The sequence below is a fragment of the Haliotis cracherodii genome, unplaced genomic scaffold (genome assembly GCF_022045235.1).
Source record: "Haliotis cracherodii isolate W230 unplaced genomic scaffold, xgHalCrac1.p SCAF_13, whole genome shotgun sequence".
In the NCBI taxonomy this organism is placed as follows: Eukaryota; Metazoa; Mollusca; class Gastropoda; order Lepetellida; family Haliotidae; genus Haliotis; species Haliotis cracherodii.
The window spans coordinates 33,786,498-33,806,226 of NW_027266268.1; the positions used below are offsets into that span (position 1 = coordinate 33,786,498).

Here is a 19,729-nt window from a genome sequence, read left to right on the forward strand (position 1 = left end):
GAATTGGGGAATTAATTTAAATCCTTCCAGGGGAATATTTTTTAATCTATCGTAATATTTTGTGAATTGAGCAAGTCCAGTGTATTTTGATCCATTACTTCTCGAACAGGTCCATTGTTTGAACCCGTGGTTAATCAGTCTTTCAGCAGATATATACAGTGGAAGACACTTCTATGTAAAATAGCTGGTGAAAGTAACAGTAATTTAGTAATAATTTAGCAACATGACAATTGTACAAGTTGATTATTATTTCCAGTGTGTACTACTCATGGTTTAAATCTTAGAGGAGGTGTAGATATGAACTCAGTTTTCTGGGAGTTTACTTCTGTATTGTTGTTTGGCACACATTTGTTGACAACTCTTACTGCTTCATTGGGTCATAGACTTATAATTACTGTTCAACCAAGTCCTGTCTCTTATAAGAGAAGATTTTGTACTGCAATTTGATACCTCTCTCTGTCAGGATCTGACAAGGTCTCCAACAGATATGAACAGACAGTGCTGAATGGAGAATAATTAAAGCCAAGCTATGTTCCAGAAGATCCGGGGTAGAATAGGTCTTCAGCAACCCATGCTTGCGTAAAAGGCGACTATGCTTGTCGTAAGAGCCGACTAACGGGATCGGGTGGTCAGGCTTGCTGACTTTGTTGATACATGTCATCATATCCCTAGTGCGTGTATTGATGCTCATGATATTAATCACTGGATTGTCTGGTCCAGACTCTATTATTTACAGACCGCCGTCATATAGCTGGAATATTTCTGAGTGCGGCGTTAAACAACAAACCAACCAACCAACCAACCAACCAACTTTAACAACTCAGGCCTCAACACAAATCACAAAAGCTCCAGCACCATTTTGGACGTAGAAACTTTGCTGTCAGAAATGTAAAATATCCAGATTTGGTTGGTTGGTTTGTTGTTTAATGCCGCACTCAGAAATATTCCAGCTATATGACGGCGGTCTGTAAATAATCGAGTCTGGACCAGACAATCCAGTGATTATAATGGGATGTGAAGCCTGCGTGTAACTGATAGATGAAGGAGTAAGGTTGCGTGCCTGCATCGATAAGAAGTTGACATCCATTAAACTTGGTTGTTATTCCCTGCTTCTAGTGGCATAGTGCCTTCAGCATCTAGATACCAAGGTCCATGGGGTGTTTGTAGACCCTCTGCCTTCGTGGAAATGTGATAAACATTATAGTTGGGTATTTGTTTTTTAGAAGAAGTGTGACCACTATGACAGCAGTGGCACTGCTTTCAAATAATCAACTGTGATAACTCAGACCAAAAATTTGTAATTTTTCAATATATATATATATATATATGCCCTAAATATATTAGTTTGCTATAACTGAAATATTAGCATGATAGTATTGAGTATCAGAGGTTGATGAATATGTATTCATAAGCATGTGATATTGTCTGCTACATTTGCTCACATATAGGTTGTGATTAATGATGGCCTTGTATACTTTGAAATTTGCCTGATATTTCAATTTAGTCATTTTGTATGTCTCTCTTGTCAAAACTAAAGATTGTTCCTTTACATTTTACACTTCAAATCTTCCAAGTTAATTCCAAAATATTTTAATGATACAGCATTTTTTGCTCCTTATTCAATGGTTATTTATTGTTTATGTTATTATATTATCAGGCCAGAGGCTGTTGTGATTGGTAAACAATTTTACAATACTGTTGATGAATGTCTTGACCCTTATTAACTCTTTAAACGTGTGTTAACGTATATATGTTTATTTAACAGATCTAGTCAGATGTGTGTCGTATATTGTCCTGTGTGAATGGTGTTGGCATAGTTCATGTATTAGTATATGACTTCAAGATGGGGTCCATCCACAGATGGTTGTTAATTAAACGAATAGCTAAGCCCTTTTTTTTAATTGGTTTATGGGTCCTCCGACCCAAAATACTGAGAAAATAGAAACATATCAATTTTAAAAATATTTTATCACTGCCTACCCTTGAAAACCTTTTGTACTAGAATAAAAATAATGTATTTCAAGAATCTTGGAGCGTGGTTCTGAGATGACTTTGCCATCAAACTTGCTACTTATGTGACAGTGTTCACAGTAAGGGGTGGTTACTCTGGCTACATCTGGGTACTTGTCACATCAGAATGTATTTTCTTTCTCCAAGCAAACTGAATTTATTTTGGAAAAATCCATAAACCAACTGAAAAAAGGCTTAAAGCATCTTGTCGATGATTGTCAATACTTCATGGACTTGTATAAGCACTCTTACATCCACCCATGAATACACAGGTCAGTGTGGGGGTGATGTGTGGGGGTGATGTGTGGGGGTGATGTGGGTCGGTATTTAGTCAGCTTATGAAATAACAGAATCAAATAAGCCCTACTCTCTGCATGAACAGTGCACTAACCATTGCCCCATAATGAGACCATGTGCCACAATATAAATTGTCAATGCCAGAGCATAACCAGTCCAGATTATCCACCAAAACATTCCATGTGGCCTAAAGGGCACAATAGCTGTGAAAACTAAATGAATGAAACACTGACATTTAGTGGTGACACTGGGTGTTTGTGAAAAGGGTATGGCACATGTTCACACAATGTCAGGAGATAACAGAGCTGAACCTGAGCGCTCTAGGTCTGAATACTTCCTGGTTTCCCTCTTGCTAGAACCAGGCCCTCTCCCCATTGGTGACTAGTGCAAACGTCCGAATGTATTCTCAGGCTATGTATGTATTCAAGCATGAAGTATTGACAGTGCTTGTTGATGAATCAAGTTGTTATGGAAACAGTTTATTTATCCGTTAGTCAGGAGTCCGTGACACCTGGTTTGTGTTTTGTATATAGCTTCCTAATGGAATCCATTGGAACAGTTTTCGCTTAAGGTCAAGAACAAAATGATTACTTGTTTGTCAGAATCACTGCTGCTTTGTTTCCCCCATGAAAATAATAATAATCATCATCATTTGGTTGAGGTAGTGATGGAAATATCGATGACCATATAGTGCACAGAATTATCTCCAGTGCAAGAATATATTCCTCAACTGACATGACCAAGATCATAAAAGACTAAACAACCAAGTGCATGAACCTTCAAAATTTATTCAATATTTATGCACAGGAACATGACTTCTTATATCCCATCTGAGGACAATAGGTGCACAGCAAATGATGTATTATATTCCATCTGAGACATTAAGTGCACAACAAACGACTTCTTATATTCTATCTGAGACATCAAGTGCACAACAAATGACTTCTTATATCCCATCTGAGACCATAGGTGCACAACAAATGACTTCTTATATTCCATCTGAGACCATCGGTGCACAACAAATGACTTCTTATATCCCATCTGAGACATTAAGTGCACAACAAATGACTTCTTATATCCCATCTAAGACTATAGGTGCACAACAAATGACTTCTTATATCCCATCTTAAGACTATAAGTGCGCAACAAATGACTTCTGAGACAACCAGGGGAAACAGAAATTATGTTTTTATGAGGAATTTGAAATTTAGAAAAAAATTGCATTTCATGCTCTTCGAACAAGCAGTTTCTGACGAACAATTGATGTATTTGTTGTGGCTTGAATTTAAAATAATTTTGGATGGAACAGATATCCAGAAGGACCCCATCTTAATCATGTAGAAAAAATGTTGATGAAATTGCACCATGTGAATATTGAAAGCCTTAATTATGTCTGTTGTAATCATCATCATCATCATTTGATTAATTAAATGAAGTTAAGCATAACAGTTTTGCAGGTGGAAAGTTACCCGCAGACAACAGACCATTCTGAGATGGGTGCTGAGCTGTTTTCTGTCTCTTTAAATATATTCTACACAAAGGAATTTAAAGACGACCCAGATTTACATGGGAAAATATAGGGTGTTCTTTAACTTCTTTTGAGTAGTATATTTGTTCGGGATTATTCTACAACATAAGCATATGCTTGTTGTAGGAGCCAACTAAAGTAGGGATTGGGAGGTCAGACTCTGTGATTTGTTGACTGCATGTCGTCATGCTGCGATGAAGTTGGTCAGGGTGCTGGTTAATATAAGTTTAAAAAATCTCACAATGTATAGCTCATTATGCAGTTGGTCTCAGGTGCTGAATTTGTCTCCATGTCTTCTACACAGTGTTACAGTGCAAGAACTCTTGACATTACAGTGAAACATGATGTTCTTGAAATTTGTAATAACATAAATTACTATTCCTTTCAAATAAAAATTGATGCCTTTGTCAAGACTGTTATTAAGTTTCAGATTATCAGATTTTGAACTGATGAATTCTTGAATTGTCTGCCAAGTGGCTGACTGCAGGGTATTTCAGTAGGAATGAAGCACATTCACAACACAGAATCTCAGACTGCAGTTCCAAAGTTGAATATTGGTAAAAAATCGTAATTCTTAAGTTTGAAGTTTGGGGGTTAACTGGTCGGCAAGTTCTCCCTCCGACATAATTAACTCGATCAGGATGTTTACTGTTCAGTTAAATAAATGACAGATCATTTTGTCTAATTTATTGAGAAAATGAACAGCATCACTATCCTTGGTGAAAGAAGATAAAACACCAGAACAATCATGCCAGTTCCAAAACGTGAGTTCGTCTTGGTGCTCCACATCTTCTCTTGTGCAATGGTTTTATTAACTTGTTAGAGTGGTACGATCATTAATACTTTCTTTACTGTGTTTTTCTTTCTGAAAATCACCTGTCACAAGACAAGGTTTAAAGTATATTATTCATGGCATGAAATGTGGTCAGTTGTTGAAGAATGTGCAAATATGTTCATGTTATTGATGACTTTACGGTTTGGTTACTCAGAATATACCACAATATACCTTTGCTGTACCATTTTGCAACTTAAGTCACAATTCCAAAGCCCAATGTCTGGTAAAATTTTGTTAGGTTGAGCACACTTGGCATAATAATCCATATGCTCAAAAATAAAGAAAATGCCAAAGACAATTTCGTACTTTAAAACTCAGAGGTGTTTTGCACAGACTGGTGTAACAAATAGCTGTATAAGCTCTATTTGTCAACGGAAACGTCAGCTGGTTATGTCTCTGGGGTGTCATGTGATAATTTAGGTCAGGAAGCCTCCTCTAGGCTAGATGACTACCTCTCACCTGGAAGATCTCAATAAGCTTAGACACTTGTGCTCCCTTCTACTTTGTTTGGGGGCGGTCGGGTAGCCTGGTGGTTAAAGCGTTCGGTCGTCACGCCGAAGACCCGGGTTTGATTCCCAACATGGGTACAATGTGTGAAGCCCATTTCTGGTGTCCCCCGCCGTGATGTTGCTGGAATATTGCTAAAAGCAGCGTAAAACCACACTCACTCACTCACTCACTCACTCACTCACTCACTCTACTTTGTGATTATGGTGACTACAATGCTAGGACTCGTCACTGTATGGCTGAAATAATACTGATGCATCGTTAAATTTTAATTCACTCACCTTTGCTGGGACAATATCCCAAAATTGAAAGAATGTAAGCTTGTTGGAGATTTTTTTGCCACAGTGCTGCTCATTGTTTGTGAGACACAGTTAGGTTAAAACAATGGCACCATACACAGGTGTACAGTTAGGATGTTGGACTGAGGATGGGCAATCACTGTGTTTGGCTGCTTGTACTAGTCCAGATAAATGCAGGTTTTATAGGGCTACCCAACTGAGATACCATGCCGCAGTTTAACATGGATACCCCCCTCAGACACAGTATACTGACTCCGAGCCGACCAGTCCTTGTTTTAGCCCCTTAATGCCGAGTGCCAGACAGGGTAACAACAAGTACCATCTTTTAACATCCTTTGGTAAGACATGGTCGGGGATCGAAACACCAACCTTCCACTCTCTGGGCAGTTTTAGAAGGAAGAAATCCAGTTCCTTTTTCCTTTCATATTGACTCTTAGATAGCACGTTGTGAAATAGTTAACACGTCTACTTTTCCTAGACTATTACTAGATTCAATCCCTGCTTTATAAAGGACGAAAGGTATACAAGTGGTGATGTGTGTTATACATGTTTACAGAAAAATACTTCTTTTAATTAGATCAGGCACATTGTTTCCTTGTTCATTGAATGAGCCTGCACTATTAACCAGACCTAATGTTTGAAACCAAAAGGAATATTTTCCATACTGTGTTTAAACAAGGGTATATTTATCTTGCAAACGATTTTGTTTTGTTTTTCTTGTTTCAAGAGGTTTTGTAAGGAAATGAGCCTCAATGAACCTTCATGATCGACCCAGTTTTTTCTGTTCTAAATTTTACATCTTGCATCTTGGCATGTTCTCTAAGAAAGACAAGAACAATAATTGGCCTTGCTGAATAGCCCTTCTTATACAAAGAAATCATTGCAGTACACATGTATGAGGGCTGGTACTGGTAACTCGGGTACTCGGGTACTCGGGTTGGTACTGAGTAGGACCCGAGTACCCACTGGACTACCCTGACCCGTGGTTAGTCACGTGATTAAAATTTAATGGCATAAATTATCTAGAACTCTATGCTTACACTGGAAGTGAAAAATGTCACATTTCTTTCTGACTATGCATTTATTCCTTCTGACTTAATTCACTTTTATATGTTTGCATAAGGATAATACTTCAGTCAACTTCAGTGTATGCATGACCAGATCATTTTATACCTGTATCTAAATACATTTTGACAGGAGTATGGTCAAACATTTCCCAATCGGACATTTTGTACCTATCTCTTGAGACCCACACTGGGTATCCGGGTAGGGTCGGGTAATAGGGGGGTGGGTACCCGAGTGATAAATTTGGACTCATCCCAGCCCTAACATGTACATATAACTTCCATATAAGATGACTGATTTTCAAGATGGCAATCATGCTCTATCATATTGAGTGCACCTTTATTTAAAACTGCCAGTGTTAACCTGCTAGGCTGACACTGAATTCATTTTCCATGTAACATTTAACCAGTTTTTAATTTTGACTGGTTCACGTTGATTCATGAAGCCTACATAAGCTGGAATTTGCAATCACATGACAGTCATGTGACACTTTGTGGATTGTTTTGGAAAAGGTAGGTTTCATATTGATGTGGTGGCTTCTGGGTGCAGGGAGACTGATACCTTCTTGATATGCACTTCCCTTCGCAATACACTATAAACTTTCCTTTTATGATATCAGAAGAATAAAAACAATTAATTCCATATATGTATTGAGAAGGAAATTGCATAATATATGTTGATGCTGATATTATATGACATTTGGTGGTGGGTTAGCAAAGAGGTTGAAATCTCATTTTCAAATTTTGAAAACTGCCGTTTTTCGCTAGCTTGGCCAGTAAGCAATGCTTCGCACATGATGTAGTAAACATGCATGTTCCAATGTCTTTGCACTGTTTCTGCTAACCTTTGTTACCCACCCAGTTCTATCTATCTTTATTTGCTGTTGATGTAGAGCTTTGTGATAAGTGCTGGTGTTGGGACATAACACTGATAGTCTAGTACTGACACTCCCAGTTATAATGTTGTAGACTAAAACACTACCCTGTAGTACACCTTACAGATTACCAGTTAATTTATTATTTTCCCAATATCATTATCCATTATTTTTTCTTTCATTTTGTTAGACTTTCTGTTAAATATAAAATTATATGAATACCTTTACGTAATTTGAGTATTTGTTTTTTTGAGTTGGAGAAATGAAATAGCAAAAATCGTTACTGTTGAACAGAACATTAATATTTTGTCAGTCATAATTCAAATGTACAGAGATCTGTTCATATGCTAATTTAGTTTTACCTTTACATTTATTGAAATCTTATCTATTTTTCCTTTAGTGAAAATGCTTACCCAACCTTTTCATTTTTTGTTATCACATGATAGTATTCACCACCACTCAAACTATCCTGTCAGCACAACCCCACACCACACAACCAACAACAACCAATCCCCAAACCACGCAGATTGACACCTCACTATTACCACAACACACAATCCAACACCACAACCCTAATCCACGCAACCCCAAAACCACACACAACCCCACACCACACAACCAACAACAACCAATCCCAAAACCATGCAGATTGACACCTAACTATTACCACAACACACAACCCAACACCACAACCCTAATCCACGCAACCCCAAAACCACACATCCCACACACAACCCCACACCACACAACCAACACTAACCAATCCCCAAACCACACAGATTGACACCTAACTATTACCACAACACACAACCCAACACCACAACCCTAATCCACACAACCCCAAAACCACACATCCCACACACAACCCCACACCACACTACCCCGACACCACACTATTACCACAACACACAACCCATTTACCACAACCCCAATCCACACAACCCCAAAACTACACATACCACACCACACTATCTCGACACTAGAACCCCACAGCCCACATCCCACTCCATACAACTAACTATTCCTCACTAACTTACACCACACCATCAACCCCACACCACACCCAACAAACCCCACTCCACACAACCCTGACTCCTCACAAACTTGCACCACACTATCACAACACCAGAACCCCACACCACACCCCACAAACCCCACTCCACACAACCCTGACTCCTCACAACCTTTCACCACACTATCACAACACCAGAACCCCACAGCACACAAACTTACCTCAGCACCACCAGCCCTACACAAGAGGATGTCCCATGTTAGCTACCCACAAACCACCACCAGCATATCATTCAGCTCCGCCTCATGTTCTACATGCCGCTACAGCTATCTTCTGTCTGTTCTTTTCTGTAGACAAGTCGTCCCCGTTTTGTGCCACGGTCAAAGTCCCATGACGACCCTTCTCTCGATCCTCGCCCTCCCACTGGACGTATATATCGGCAGGGTGCTCGCATTGTGCGTTCCCGCTCGCCTTCTCTTAGCCCTGCCTCCAGCCCACAACCCACACGCAGACCACCTCCTCCGCTCGACGCCGCATCACCACAGGCATATGTTGTCACTCGATGTGACTCCTCCGACTCTCTGAGTGCTAATGAGAGCTCCGCCCTGCTCCGAGATGACGACAAGAGCAAGTCGATGAGCTCGTTGTACTATGCTGACGAGGATGTTCCAACCAAGACTCGTGTGGTGTAATGTGAATATGTCTGATGTGTATTGCTACTGTTAACATCCTAGTTGCAGTGTTGTGATGTCACGTAGACATGTGCTTCATTCTCTCACATTCCTACTCTGTCTAGTCCAAGTCAAAGGAGTACATACCAATAGCCATACCGGTAGTACCCACATCAAGTCATGTTGTCCTTAATTTGTTTTCAAAATATGTTTTACATGAATATGTATTACCTAATGATAACAGAAGGAGGTGTCTTCTTGAGAATTTGAAATGCCCTGAAAGTAACTGTGCTTTGCAAAATTTTTGTTAAATGTATAATTGATATTGCGTTTTAAACAATCATATGACATCAATGTGAAAAGTATTTGTTTTTTAAATATGTTAAATTTTTTGTCGTGTTCAGAAAGTATTATAGAGGAATCTTTTCATTCTCACAGAGATGCTCGTAACTTATACAATAAATTGTCTTGAAAGTTTTGTAAGTTTTATAACTATTTGAAAATATATATAAATGTTGATGATAAAGAAAGAATATTGTACAAATAAACAATATCTCTTGTATTTTCATGTAGTGCAAGTTCTTCAATGTAAATACATTTCAGAAAAAAACATTTGCTAATATTTCGTGCTTCCTTCATTTGTAGCCTGAAACATATCCCATGCTTGGCTTCCATTATAGCATTCAATGTGATAGCTGTGATCCCTGTTCACACAAGGGCATATTGTGGTCTTGTTAATCTATTGACTCTACACATGGACATATTGCTGTGGTATTGTTAATCTATTGACTCTACACATGGACATATTGCTGTGGTATTGTTAATCTATTGACTCTACACATGGACATGTGGTATTGTTAATCTATTGACGCTACACATGGACATATGGTATTGTTAATCTATTGACTCTACACATGGACATGTGGTATTGTTAATCTATTGACTCTACACATGGACATTTTGCTGTGGTCTTGTTAATCTATTAACTCTACACATGGACATATTCCTGTGGTATTGTTAATCTATTGACTCTACACATGGACATGTGGTATTGTTAATCTATTGACGCTACACATGGACATATGGTATTGTTAATCTATTGACTCTACACATGGACATTTTGCTGTGGTCTTGTTAATCTATTAACTCTACACATGGACATATTGCTGTGGTATTGTTAATCTATTGATTCTACACATGGACATATTCCTGTGGTATTGTTAATCTATTGACTCTACACATGGACATGTGGTATTGTTAATCTATTGACGCTACACATGGACATATTGCTGTGGTATTGTTAATCTATTGACTCTACACATGGACATATGGTATTGTTAATCTATTGACTCTACACATGGACATATTGCTGTGGTATTGTTGATCTATTGACTCTACACATGGACATATTCCTGTGGTATTGTTAATCTATTGACTCTACACATGGACATATTGCTGTGGTATTGCTAATCTATTGACTCTACACATGGACATGTGGTATTGTTAATCTATTGACTCTACACATGGACATGTGGTATTGTTAATCTATTAACTCTACACATGGACATGTGGTATTGTTAATCTATTAACTCTACACATGGACATGTGGTATTGTTAATCTATTGACGCTACACATGGACATCTGGTATTGTTAATCTATTAACTCTACACATGGACATATTGCTGTGGTATTGCTAATCTATTGACTCTACACATGGACATGTGGTATTGTTAATCTATTGACTCTACACATGGACATGTGGTATTGTTAATCTATTAACTCTACACATGGACATATTGCTGTGGTATTGTTAATCTATTGACTCTACACATGGACATGTGGTATTGTTAATCTATTGACTCTACACATGGACATGTGGTATTGTTAATCTATTGACGCTACACATGGACATATGGTATTGTTAATCTATTGACTCTACACATGGACATTTTGCTGTGTTCTTGTTAATCTATTGACTCTACACATGGACATATTGTGGTATTGTTAATCTATTGACTCTACACATGGACATATTGCTGTGGTATTGTTAATCTATTGACTCTACACATGGACATGTGGTATTGTTAATCTATTGATTCTACACATGGACATATTGCTGTGGTATTGTTAATCTATTGACTCTACACATGGACATATTGCTGTGGTATTGTTAATCTATTGACTCTACGCATGGACATATTCCTGTGGTATTGTTAATCTATTGACTCTACACATGGACATATTGCTGTGGTATTGTTATTCTATTGACTCTACACATGGACATATTGCTGTGGTATTGTTAATCTATTGACTCTACACATGGACATATTGCTGTGGTATTGTTAATCTATTGACTCTACACATGGACATGTGGTATTGTTAATCTATTGACGCTACGCGTGGACATATGGTATTGTTAATCTATTGACTCTACACATGGACATTGCTGTGGTCTTGTTAATCTATTAACTCTACACATGGACATATTGCTGTGGTATTGTTAATCTATTGACTCTACACATGGACATATTGCTGTGGTATTGTTAATCTATTGACTCTACACATAGACATATTGCTGTGGTATTGTTAATCTATTGACTCTACACATGGACATATTGCTGTGGTATTGTTATTCTATTGACTCTACACATGGACATATGGTATTGTTAATCTATTGACTCTACACATGGACATATTCCTGTGGTATTGTTAATCTATTGACTCTACACATGGACATATTGCTGTGGTATTGTTAATCTATTGAGTCTACAAATGAACATATGGTATTGTTAATCTATTAACTCTACACATGGACATATTGGTGTGGTATTGCTAATATTTACACATAATGTTTATATGAGACTTGTGAACAGACTACTCTGTGTCACACATCTTTTGGACAACTTGTCTATGTATCTTATTTATCTGTTTATTTATAGAATATTTGCATGTGAGGCTTTGGAAGGTGATATCGTGAAACGTGCATGATTTTGTGAAACAATTATGGTGTATTATATTTACTGTATGCTTGCTTTGCTTTGAAAGCTTTATGCAAAGGTTTTATCAGTTGATATATGTTTCTCAGAGGAAATGAGCCAGTGAGGGTAAGTGCAACCTTATCAGTCAAAGTATTTAAGGCCGTGTTCAAAATCTCCAAATATTGCGAATATTTTTGTCCTATTGCATATTACTCAAAAGAAGTTAAAGAACACTCATTTCTTCCATATGACTATAGTTAATCTGTCATGGCTGGTAGGTATTGTAACACACAGCTTTCCAATTGTAGGTGTTCTTTAACTGCTTTTGAGTAGTATATATGTATATAGCTAGTAGGGGCGTGTAGAGACTTATTCTTGCTATCTATGGGGGATGTCAGTGACATATGTTGGATGAAGGATTTGGTGTTACAAGAATATTTTGTGAACATTTTTATTTATGGCCAATGAATTGCTTTCTTGCACTGAAGAACAGCAAGATGGCAAGACGCAGGGTGAAGGGGGGTTGCACACACCACAAATCTCACGTCTGGTTTCAAATTTTCTTAAGCACTGCTTCTGAACACATCAGTGATATGTCACAGAAAAGCTTTGAACTGTATTGGATATTACACAGCTTTTCGTCAACATGAAATCATTTCATGAATCATACATTGAAGGTTTGTTTGCTTAATTTTCAGCTAGTAGTAAGAAATGAATAATTTAGTGATAGGTTTATTAGTGTTATAATTGACAGGTGTGTTTCTTATGTCTGTCTGACCTTGAAGGTAAGTACCCTATAACTTTACCTATCCAGGGGAGGCCAGTCTCTACTATCAACAAAGTCTGCAATCGTGTCAGCAATCTTTGGGTACCTTTTTTTAGAAATTGACATGGAGAAAAATCACAGGAAGAATGTTCTGGGGTCACAATGGCCAACCAACCCTTAAGTTCAAAGGTGACCTAAAAGTTTGATTTCGTGTATAAGATGTGGTAGGGGAGTAAAAATGACAATCAAGGCTAACTGCTGGCAACCAGAACCATTACTATGTTTATGACTTTGTATTGTCTATATGCTCAAAGATACATGCACATCTACTTGTTTTGAATAGGAGTATATCAATTCATTTTTAGTCACGATCTTCACTTTCTGACAACATGTTATGTGTATATGGACAGCAGTTTAATGTGTTTTGCAGCATGGTCTCTGTGTTTGGAAGGTTCCTTCTGTCACTGGATCATCTATGTTGCATTGTAACAGTCTATACCTTTTATTTTTTCTTATGTGCGATGTTAACATTCGACAAAGGAGTACCATATCTGTCCTAACAAGCACCATAGGACACTGCTGTGCTTTATGAATGCCACCTCACAGCACTAATGATCACAAGACACATTTAGTTGCTAGTTAGTATGCACCAGTTAGACAATGTATGCGTCAGGTCAAGAGGGAGGGCCATGCAGCAGAATATTTGCAGTGTTGTGGATTAATTCTTGAATGAACTGCGCATGACAATTTTGTTCAAAAATATTAAATTGACATTTGCATATTATGAACTGATATGAATTGAAGTATTCTGGTATATAGGTGGAAAATGGTATCTTGTTTTGTCTTGTGGAATTATGACTGAAGTGAAAAAAGGTTTAGCTCAAAAGAATTCAGCTCATATAATTAAGATATATTATTGTATATGCACTTGTATGAAAACAATACGATCATGAAAGACTATGAGATACATATAGACTTGCTCCTGGAGTCAGTGTTTATTGGACTGTGTAAGGAGCTTTATTTTAACAGTTGTGATAGTTCTCTGGAGAAATAACAAAATTATATGTACCATTTGTATATGAATGCACTTATATATGGCTCAATTTTACTTACCTTTGCATCAAGTACATACTGTTTGTTAAAGATATCTATATATTGATGTGATATCGGTCTACTTGTTATCGACAATCCTGCCCAATACAACAACCTACAGTTTAATAATCAATGCAAATTTTCAACCTTATACTGACCATATTTAATCCAAATGGACCCAACCAAGGACACTTGTTATATTTGTAGCACATTTAGATCATAAAACTTACTTGTAAGCTCACAAAATGTACTTGTTTTATTTGAAGCACATGTAGGTCCTATAACAGATCCATCATCTCACACAGTCTACTTGTTTTATTTGTAGCACATTTAGATCACATTACAGATCCATCAGCTCAAAATCTACTTGTTTTATTTGTGGCACATTTATATCGTTAAACAGACCCTTCAGCTCACAAAGTCTACTTGTTATATTTGGAGCACATTTAGATTATAAGACAGTTTCATCAGCTTACAAAGTACTTGTTATATTTGTAGCACATTTAAATCATAAAGCATTGTAGCACATTTAGATCATAAGACAGATCCATCAGCATATAAAGTACTTGTTATATTTGTAGCACATTTGGATCATAAGCAGACCCTTCAGCTCACAATAGTGTACTCTTTGAATAGTATGTAATTTCTGATTAATTACACTCTCAACACTGAACACAATGCGCCTGTTAGCAAACTGAAGTTTACTTATTTCTCAGTGTAGAGTTGTGTCCCTTGCTGCCAGAATCTTTTGATCAAGGGTTGGACATTGTTCAGTGTTCCAATTTATTTAACTTTATGAAGTTAGAAACAAATTATTACACAATATTTTAGGTTGCAAGTGGTTGTATTAATTATTGAATTGAAGGGGATGCTTTTTAAGCAATCTAGGTTTTTTTCTGGTTTGGGGGCCAAAAACAACCACTTTCGTCTCTGGGAAAACAAGCCTGCTACTGAACACACCCACAGCACCTGTTAGTATTTCTGATGGTCTTATGGCCCATGGAAAGCAGAAATAACAGAGGGCATGCCATGATTTAAGGTCGGTGTGTCTGTCAGGGTCATATAGCCAACTATAAGTGTACTGGTATAGAGTATACATGACATAGTTTCAGATACAATTGTTGCAAATCCTTGCATTAAAAATCCTATAAAGTTATATCATTGGGTGTGTCTTGACCGAATCACCGGTCAATTCCAAGAAAACGTGTGTACAGCTGATTGCTGTTTCCGGCTTCGTTAACGAGAAAATACACAAGGTAATCTTAATCCCTAGATATAAAACAATGCCTAGCAGAACAATAAATACTATTTAAACGGTAAATAAACATGTCTGGTGATTTTTTATCTCAAATTTCGAATTTGTACTGACGAAGTTTCTCATCACCCGTTCGTTTGCCGGACTTCGCTGAAAGGGTACGGTGTAAATTCTTTCTGCGCATAATATTCAAATTTCTTTTTTTCCAAAATATTGAACCCGCTAGAGGGGGGTGCGCATTATACATGGGTGCGCACTATACTCAAGAAAATACGGTACTCATATCTCGTGTCTCCAAGAAGCATGAAGCTGCTTCTTGTTGATTATGCCTACCCATGCCTTTTTTTGGAATTGAGAAACATAAACAAACCATCTACACATACTGGGTAATCTTTATTTGTGAGTTGACAGGTCTGCCATGATTGTTAAACTTTAAAATAGTTAAAGTTATTTCAATCCCATCAGTGCCCATCAAATTACACTTCATATATATTTTCACAAAACTGTAGCTCAAGTCATACTCTTGGTAAATACCAATTTCTATTATGGGTTTGTAGTTCACAAAGTATTTTGTACAAATATAATACATGTATATGAATGTTTAATATCTGAATAGTGAACTTTGAAATACTCATTACATAGTCAGTAGTGATCTGTTTTCAGTTCTTTATGTTATTCAACAACATAGATATTATTGTTGATGCATGTCATTTATCTCCAAACTCAATTGTTATTCGTAAATGTCTCAAGATAAATTGTGAATATGCCTGAAAATTCATTGAAACTTTGATATTGAAATTCAAAGCAGATAAATAATTATAATACAGTGTATAAATATTTTATTTGTGTCAAGCACAAGGCTTCAACTTGGTAGTCATATTTTGTGTGCTTTTTGCATAACTGTTCTGTGAAATTTACTTCTTTTTTTTTTAAATTAAAAAACTTTAAATTATTTAATGTTTTGCCACTGAGATTATTAATGACCCAAAATATGTAACATGTAGCTATTTATTTTCACTTGACAAAAAAATGTATTGTCAACTATCTATTATTTATTGAAACGTCTTTGTTATGGAAGTTTATTTAACGTTATTTTGTTAACTTGAAACAATAACATCATAGCAAGTAGCACTGTTATCATCAGCACCTGAGATATTTTATATGATTTATTAATTTTATACGGTATATGCAGTTATCAGCCATTTCATGGGAGTCTGTTTTGTATGGTACACCAGATTGGATTTTTTATATTCATAATTATGCATATCCATTTCTATAAATAGTTATATCATAATGGTCATTAAATATGTACACTGAGATAAAGTTGAGCACTATTTGCTTACTATTTCCATAAAATATAGCCCTTTTAAAAAATGATATCCTGATCAATTTTCTGACGAGACACAGTTGGTGTTTTTTACAAGGTAACATTCATACTGAAACACATAAACCTAAACGGATTCTCTAATGATATGTTTTGCAAGATTTACATGACAGTAGTTGTTAGACCTCCTTTTCCATTGCTTCATATACTGACTATGTACTTAGTACCCTTGTGATACCAACCCTATGATCGTGGGTTTGAATCCCGGTCAGAATAGGTCTTCAGCAACCCATGCTTGCCGTAAAAGGCGACTATGCTTGTCATAAGAGGCAACTAACAGGATTGGTTGGTCAGGCTCTCTGACTTGGTTGATACATGTCATCGTATGCCAAATGCGTGGATTGATGCCTGTGATGTCAATCACTGGATTGTCTGGTCCAGACTTGATTATTAACAGACTGCCATGATATACCTGGTCGCTGAAATATTGCTGATTGCAGCGTTAAACAATAAACAAACAAACTCAAAGTGGCAAACGTCTTAAGACCTGCATCACTTCGGGCTTCCATCCCACATTAAGCTGACATGGGGGGATATAACTAGAATGCTGTTCAAATTTGCGTTTAACCAAACTCAGTCACTCTTGCCAACCTAATAAGCATCAATGGTATCTTAAACATTTATTTATCTAAGATCAAATTCATATATATTTCAAATGATACATGGATGTTCGAAATATGTGAACAAAATAGATGTTTGTGCTTAACCTTTTCCAAGGTGTATATATTTTTAAAGTTATGATGAACAGAAACCGTAATGTCTTCAGAAAAGTTTTCTTGGATACGGTACGTGTTCTTTAAGCAGAAAACCAAACTGAGATATGGTTAAATATTTTCAACAATGCATGTCAGATATCTAAATGACATTAATGGTGTGGAGAAGCAGGTTGTGTGTTGTCAACTTGACCTGGGTATACACAAGCTATCCCAATACACTGTGAATGGTCATGACACTCATGACACAGAAACCTACAGTCATCTTCCCAAGGCAAGAGAGTTATTTGGCTTTAAAAGTCCAGTTTCCACCCTTGCTGAACTAGGCTGGTATTATGGAGTTATATTTTGGCTGGACTAACGAGTCTGTTCATAGTCCAATCAAAATCGCTCAACGAAATTGAAATCGGTACGTAAACTGACACGCAGATTTTGGTCGATTGCCAGATTTGCAAAGCATGTGCACCGGCAACTCATTATCAACAGATATATTCCAAATCTTTCACGTTCTTAATCAAGGTGCTTCAGGGGCACTTTTTCTCACAATATAGATCTTGATTATCGATCTTGACTGGGCGCCCCCATTTTGTTTGAAGCAAATGCAAGTTATAAGAGAGGTGGAATCTGATTGGTCCATAGGAGAGGATTAGAAGTGACATAACTGGTAATAGCCATCGGTGTCACCAGGAATTTCAGCCTTGTTTGGCAAGGGTGGAAACTGGACTTTTAAACTCCGTTAACTCTCTTGTCTCGGGAAGATGCCTACAGTAAACCTTTAACTACTTGGCTTACCGATCCACCAGAACTCGGATGGGAAGCAGTTATGATTTTTGTAGGAAGTGGTTATGATTTTAGTATCTTGTTTTCCAGTTGCTGAGTGTGTTATATATTTTTGGTACTGAGAGAATCTTCGATGTATCATAATTGGAAGTGAGTTTATCCTTGTTATTCTAATAAAAATAATTGTCTTTATTCCTTCTAACATTACTTTCTATTCAGAAATCACTTGAAAGTTTAAAGCCATTTTTTTTTACTTTTATATTTGTTTTGTACAACCAACCCTAATTTGTAAAGTAAATGATTATGAATTGAGACTTTACCTGGAAATGACATTACGTTTGTTTGTGTGTGTTTCAACATAAAGAATTTATCATGAAATGTATGTAGAATCGTCGTTTCAGCATATTTGGGGTTACCTGCTTATATGTATTGATGATGATGATGATGATGATGATGATGATGAATTTATGACAACATTCTGTCAGGTTTTATTTATTTATTGATGATGAGTGTGGTCATGATGATGCTTGATTTTGAACTGTTCACAGGACAACCATTTTATCCTTGATATGGACATGGGATTTTTATTGTTATATTTTAATACATGCAATTTCTTATGAATATGGAAAGGATTTTGACACTTTTTTATGTCTGGCGCAAGTGATCTTATTATTGCCCATCCATAAACCACTTTCAGTAATTTTACAGCAAATTGTCTTTTCTTATATGTTTTTAAAAATATATGTCAGGGTGCAAGAAAGATAAAATGGTTGGTACCTTCAATACAAATGATGTCATTTGACACCATTGACACAAGGAAAGTTTAAGGGGAGTGCAATGCGTGGTAAGAATTACATATGTTTTCTTTTAATGTGCATGGTGATCTTATGATCTTATGATCAATTTTAATTTCTACATAAGATTTGAAGCAAGCCTAGTTCCTATCACAGATGAGTACAAGGATATATCTGATACACGGTGTGATGAGAAATGAGTCCATGATATACAGACTGCAACTATATGACCACCAGACACTCAGAGTATCTCTAGCAAGTGTTGAGTAGTCTAGTAAATGTTATGTCATCTACTGCACTTAGTCTTCCTATAGGCAGGAATATGTGTCCACATTGTCACAGGAAAGATCCTACATGGTGACAGAATCAGCAAGAATCCTGTGCCAATTTATCCTTGAATATCCGGGTCTTACATCTCCATTCTGTTGGGATACATACCATGAACCCAATCGCTACAAAAACTAAATCAATTATACTAAAAATAGCCATCCAATCAAATTACACAAATGAGCAAGGGAAATTCTGTGCTAAGTCAGAGAGATTGAGATGGTAACTTCTGTAGCACAGCTTTGGTGGCAAATGAGTCCAGGGTATTTTTCATAATTGAAGTGTGAATTCTCTGTTCTTTATGAGCTAAAGCTGGAATAATGTTCCAAAGAACCAATATTAAACTCAGTGATATGATGCCTGTTCTGTATTGTCCTGTACCATTTAAAAAATATCTTTTCTGCATATAAGGTTTACAAAAGTTTAAAAATTTGGCTTAATGGTATGTATTTCATAACACAGTATGGCCCTGTGGATGTCTTGAAATAATATCAGTATGAAATATCACTGATTGATTTTTGACAAACAGCTGTTTTTGTTA

At 36.7% G+C, this 19,729-nt stretch overlaps 1 protein-coding gene across 1 annotated transcript in view; it reads left to right on the plus strand.

The window, feature by feature from the left end:
- The window catches only part of LOC139459877 (protein unc-80 homolog), a 112,246-nt gene extending 102,720 nt beyond the window's left edge, over positions 1–9,526 (plus strand). Inside the window, exon 57 of the mRNA XM_071241591.1 lies at positions 8,781–9,526. Coding sequence (XP_071097692.1) covers positions 8,781–9,119 — 339 coding nt within the window. The 3' untranslated portion in view covers positions 9,120–9,526. The remainder of the gene's footprint in view (positions 1–8,780) is intronic.
- Positions 9,527–19,729: the final 10,203 nt, after the last annotated feature.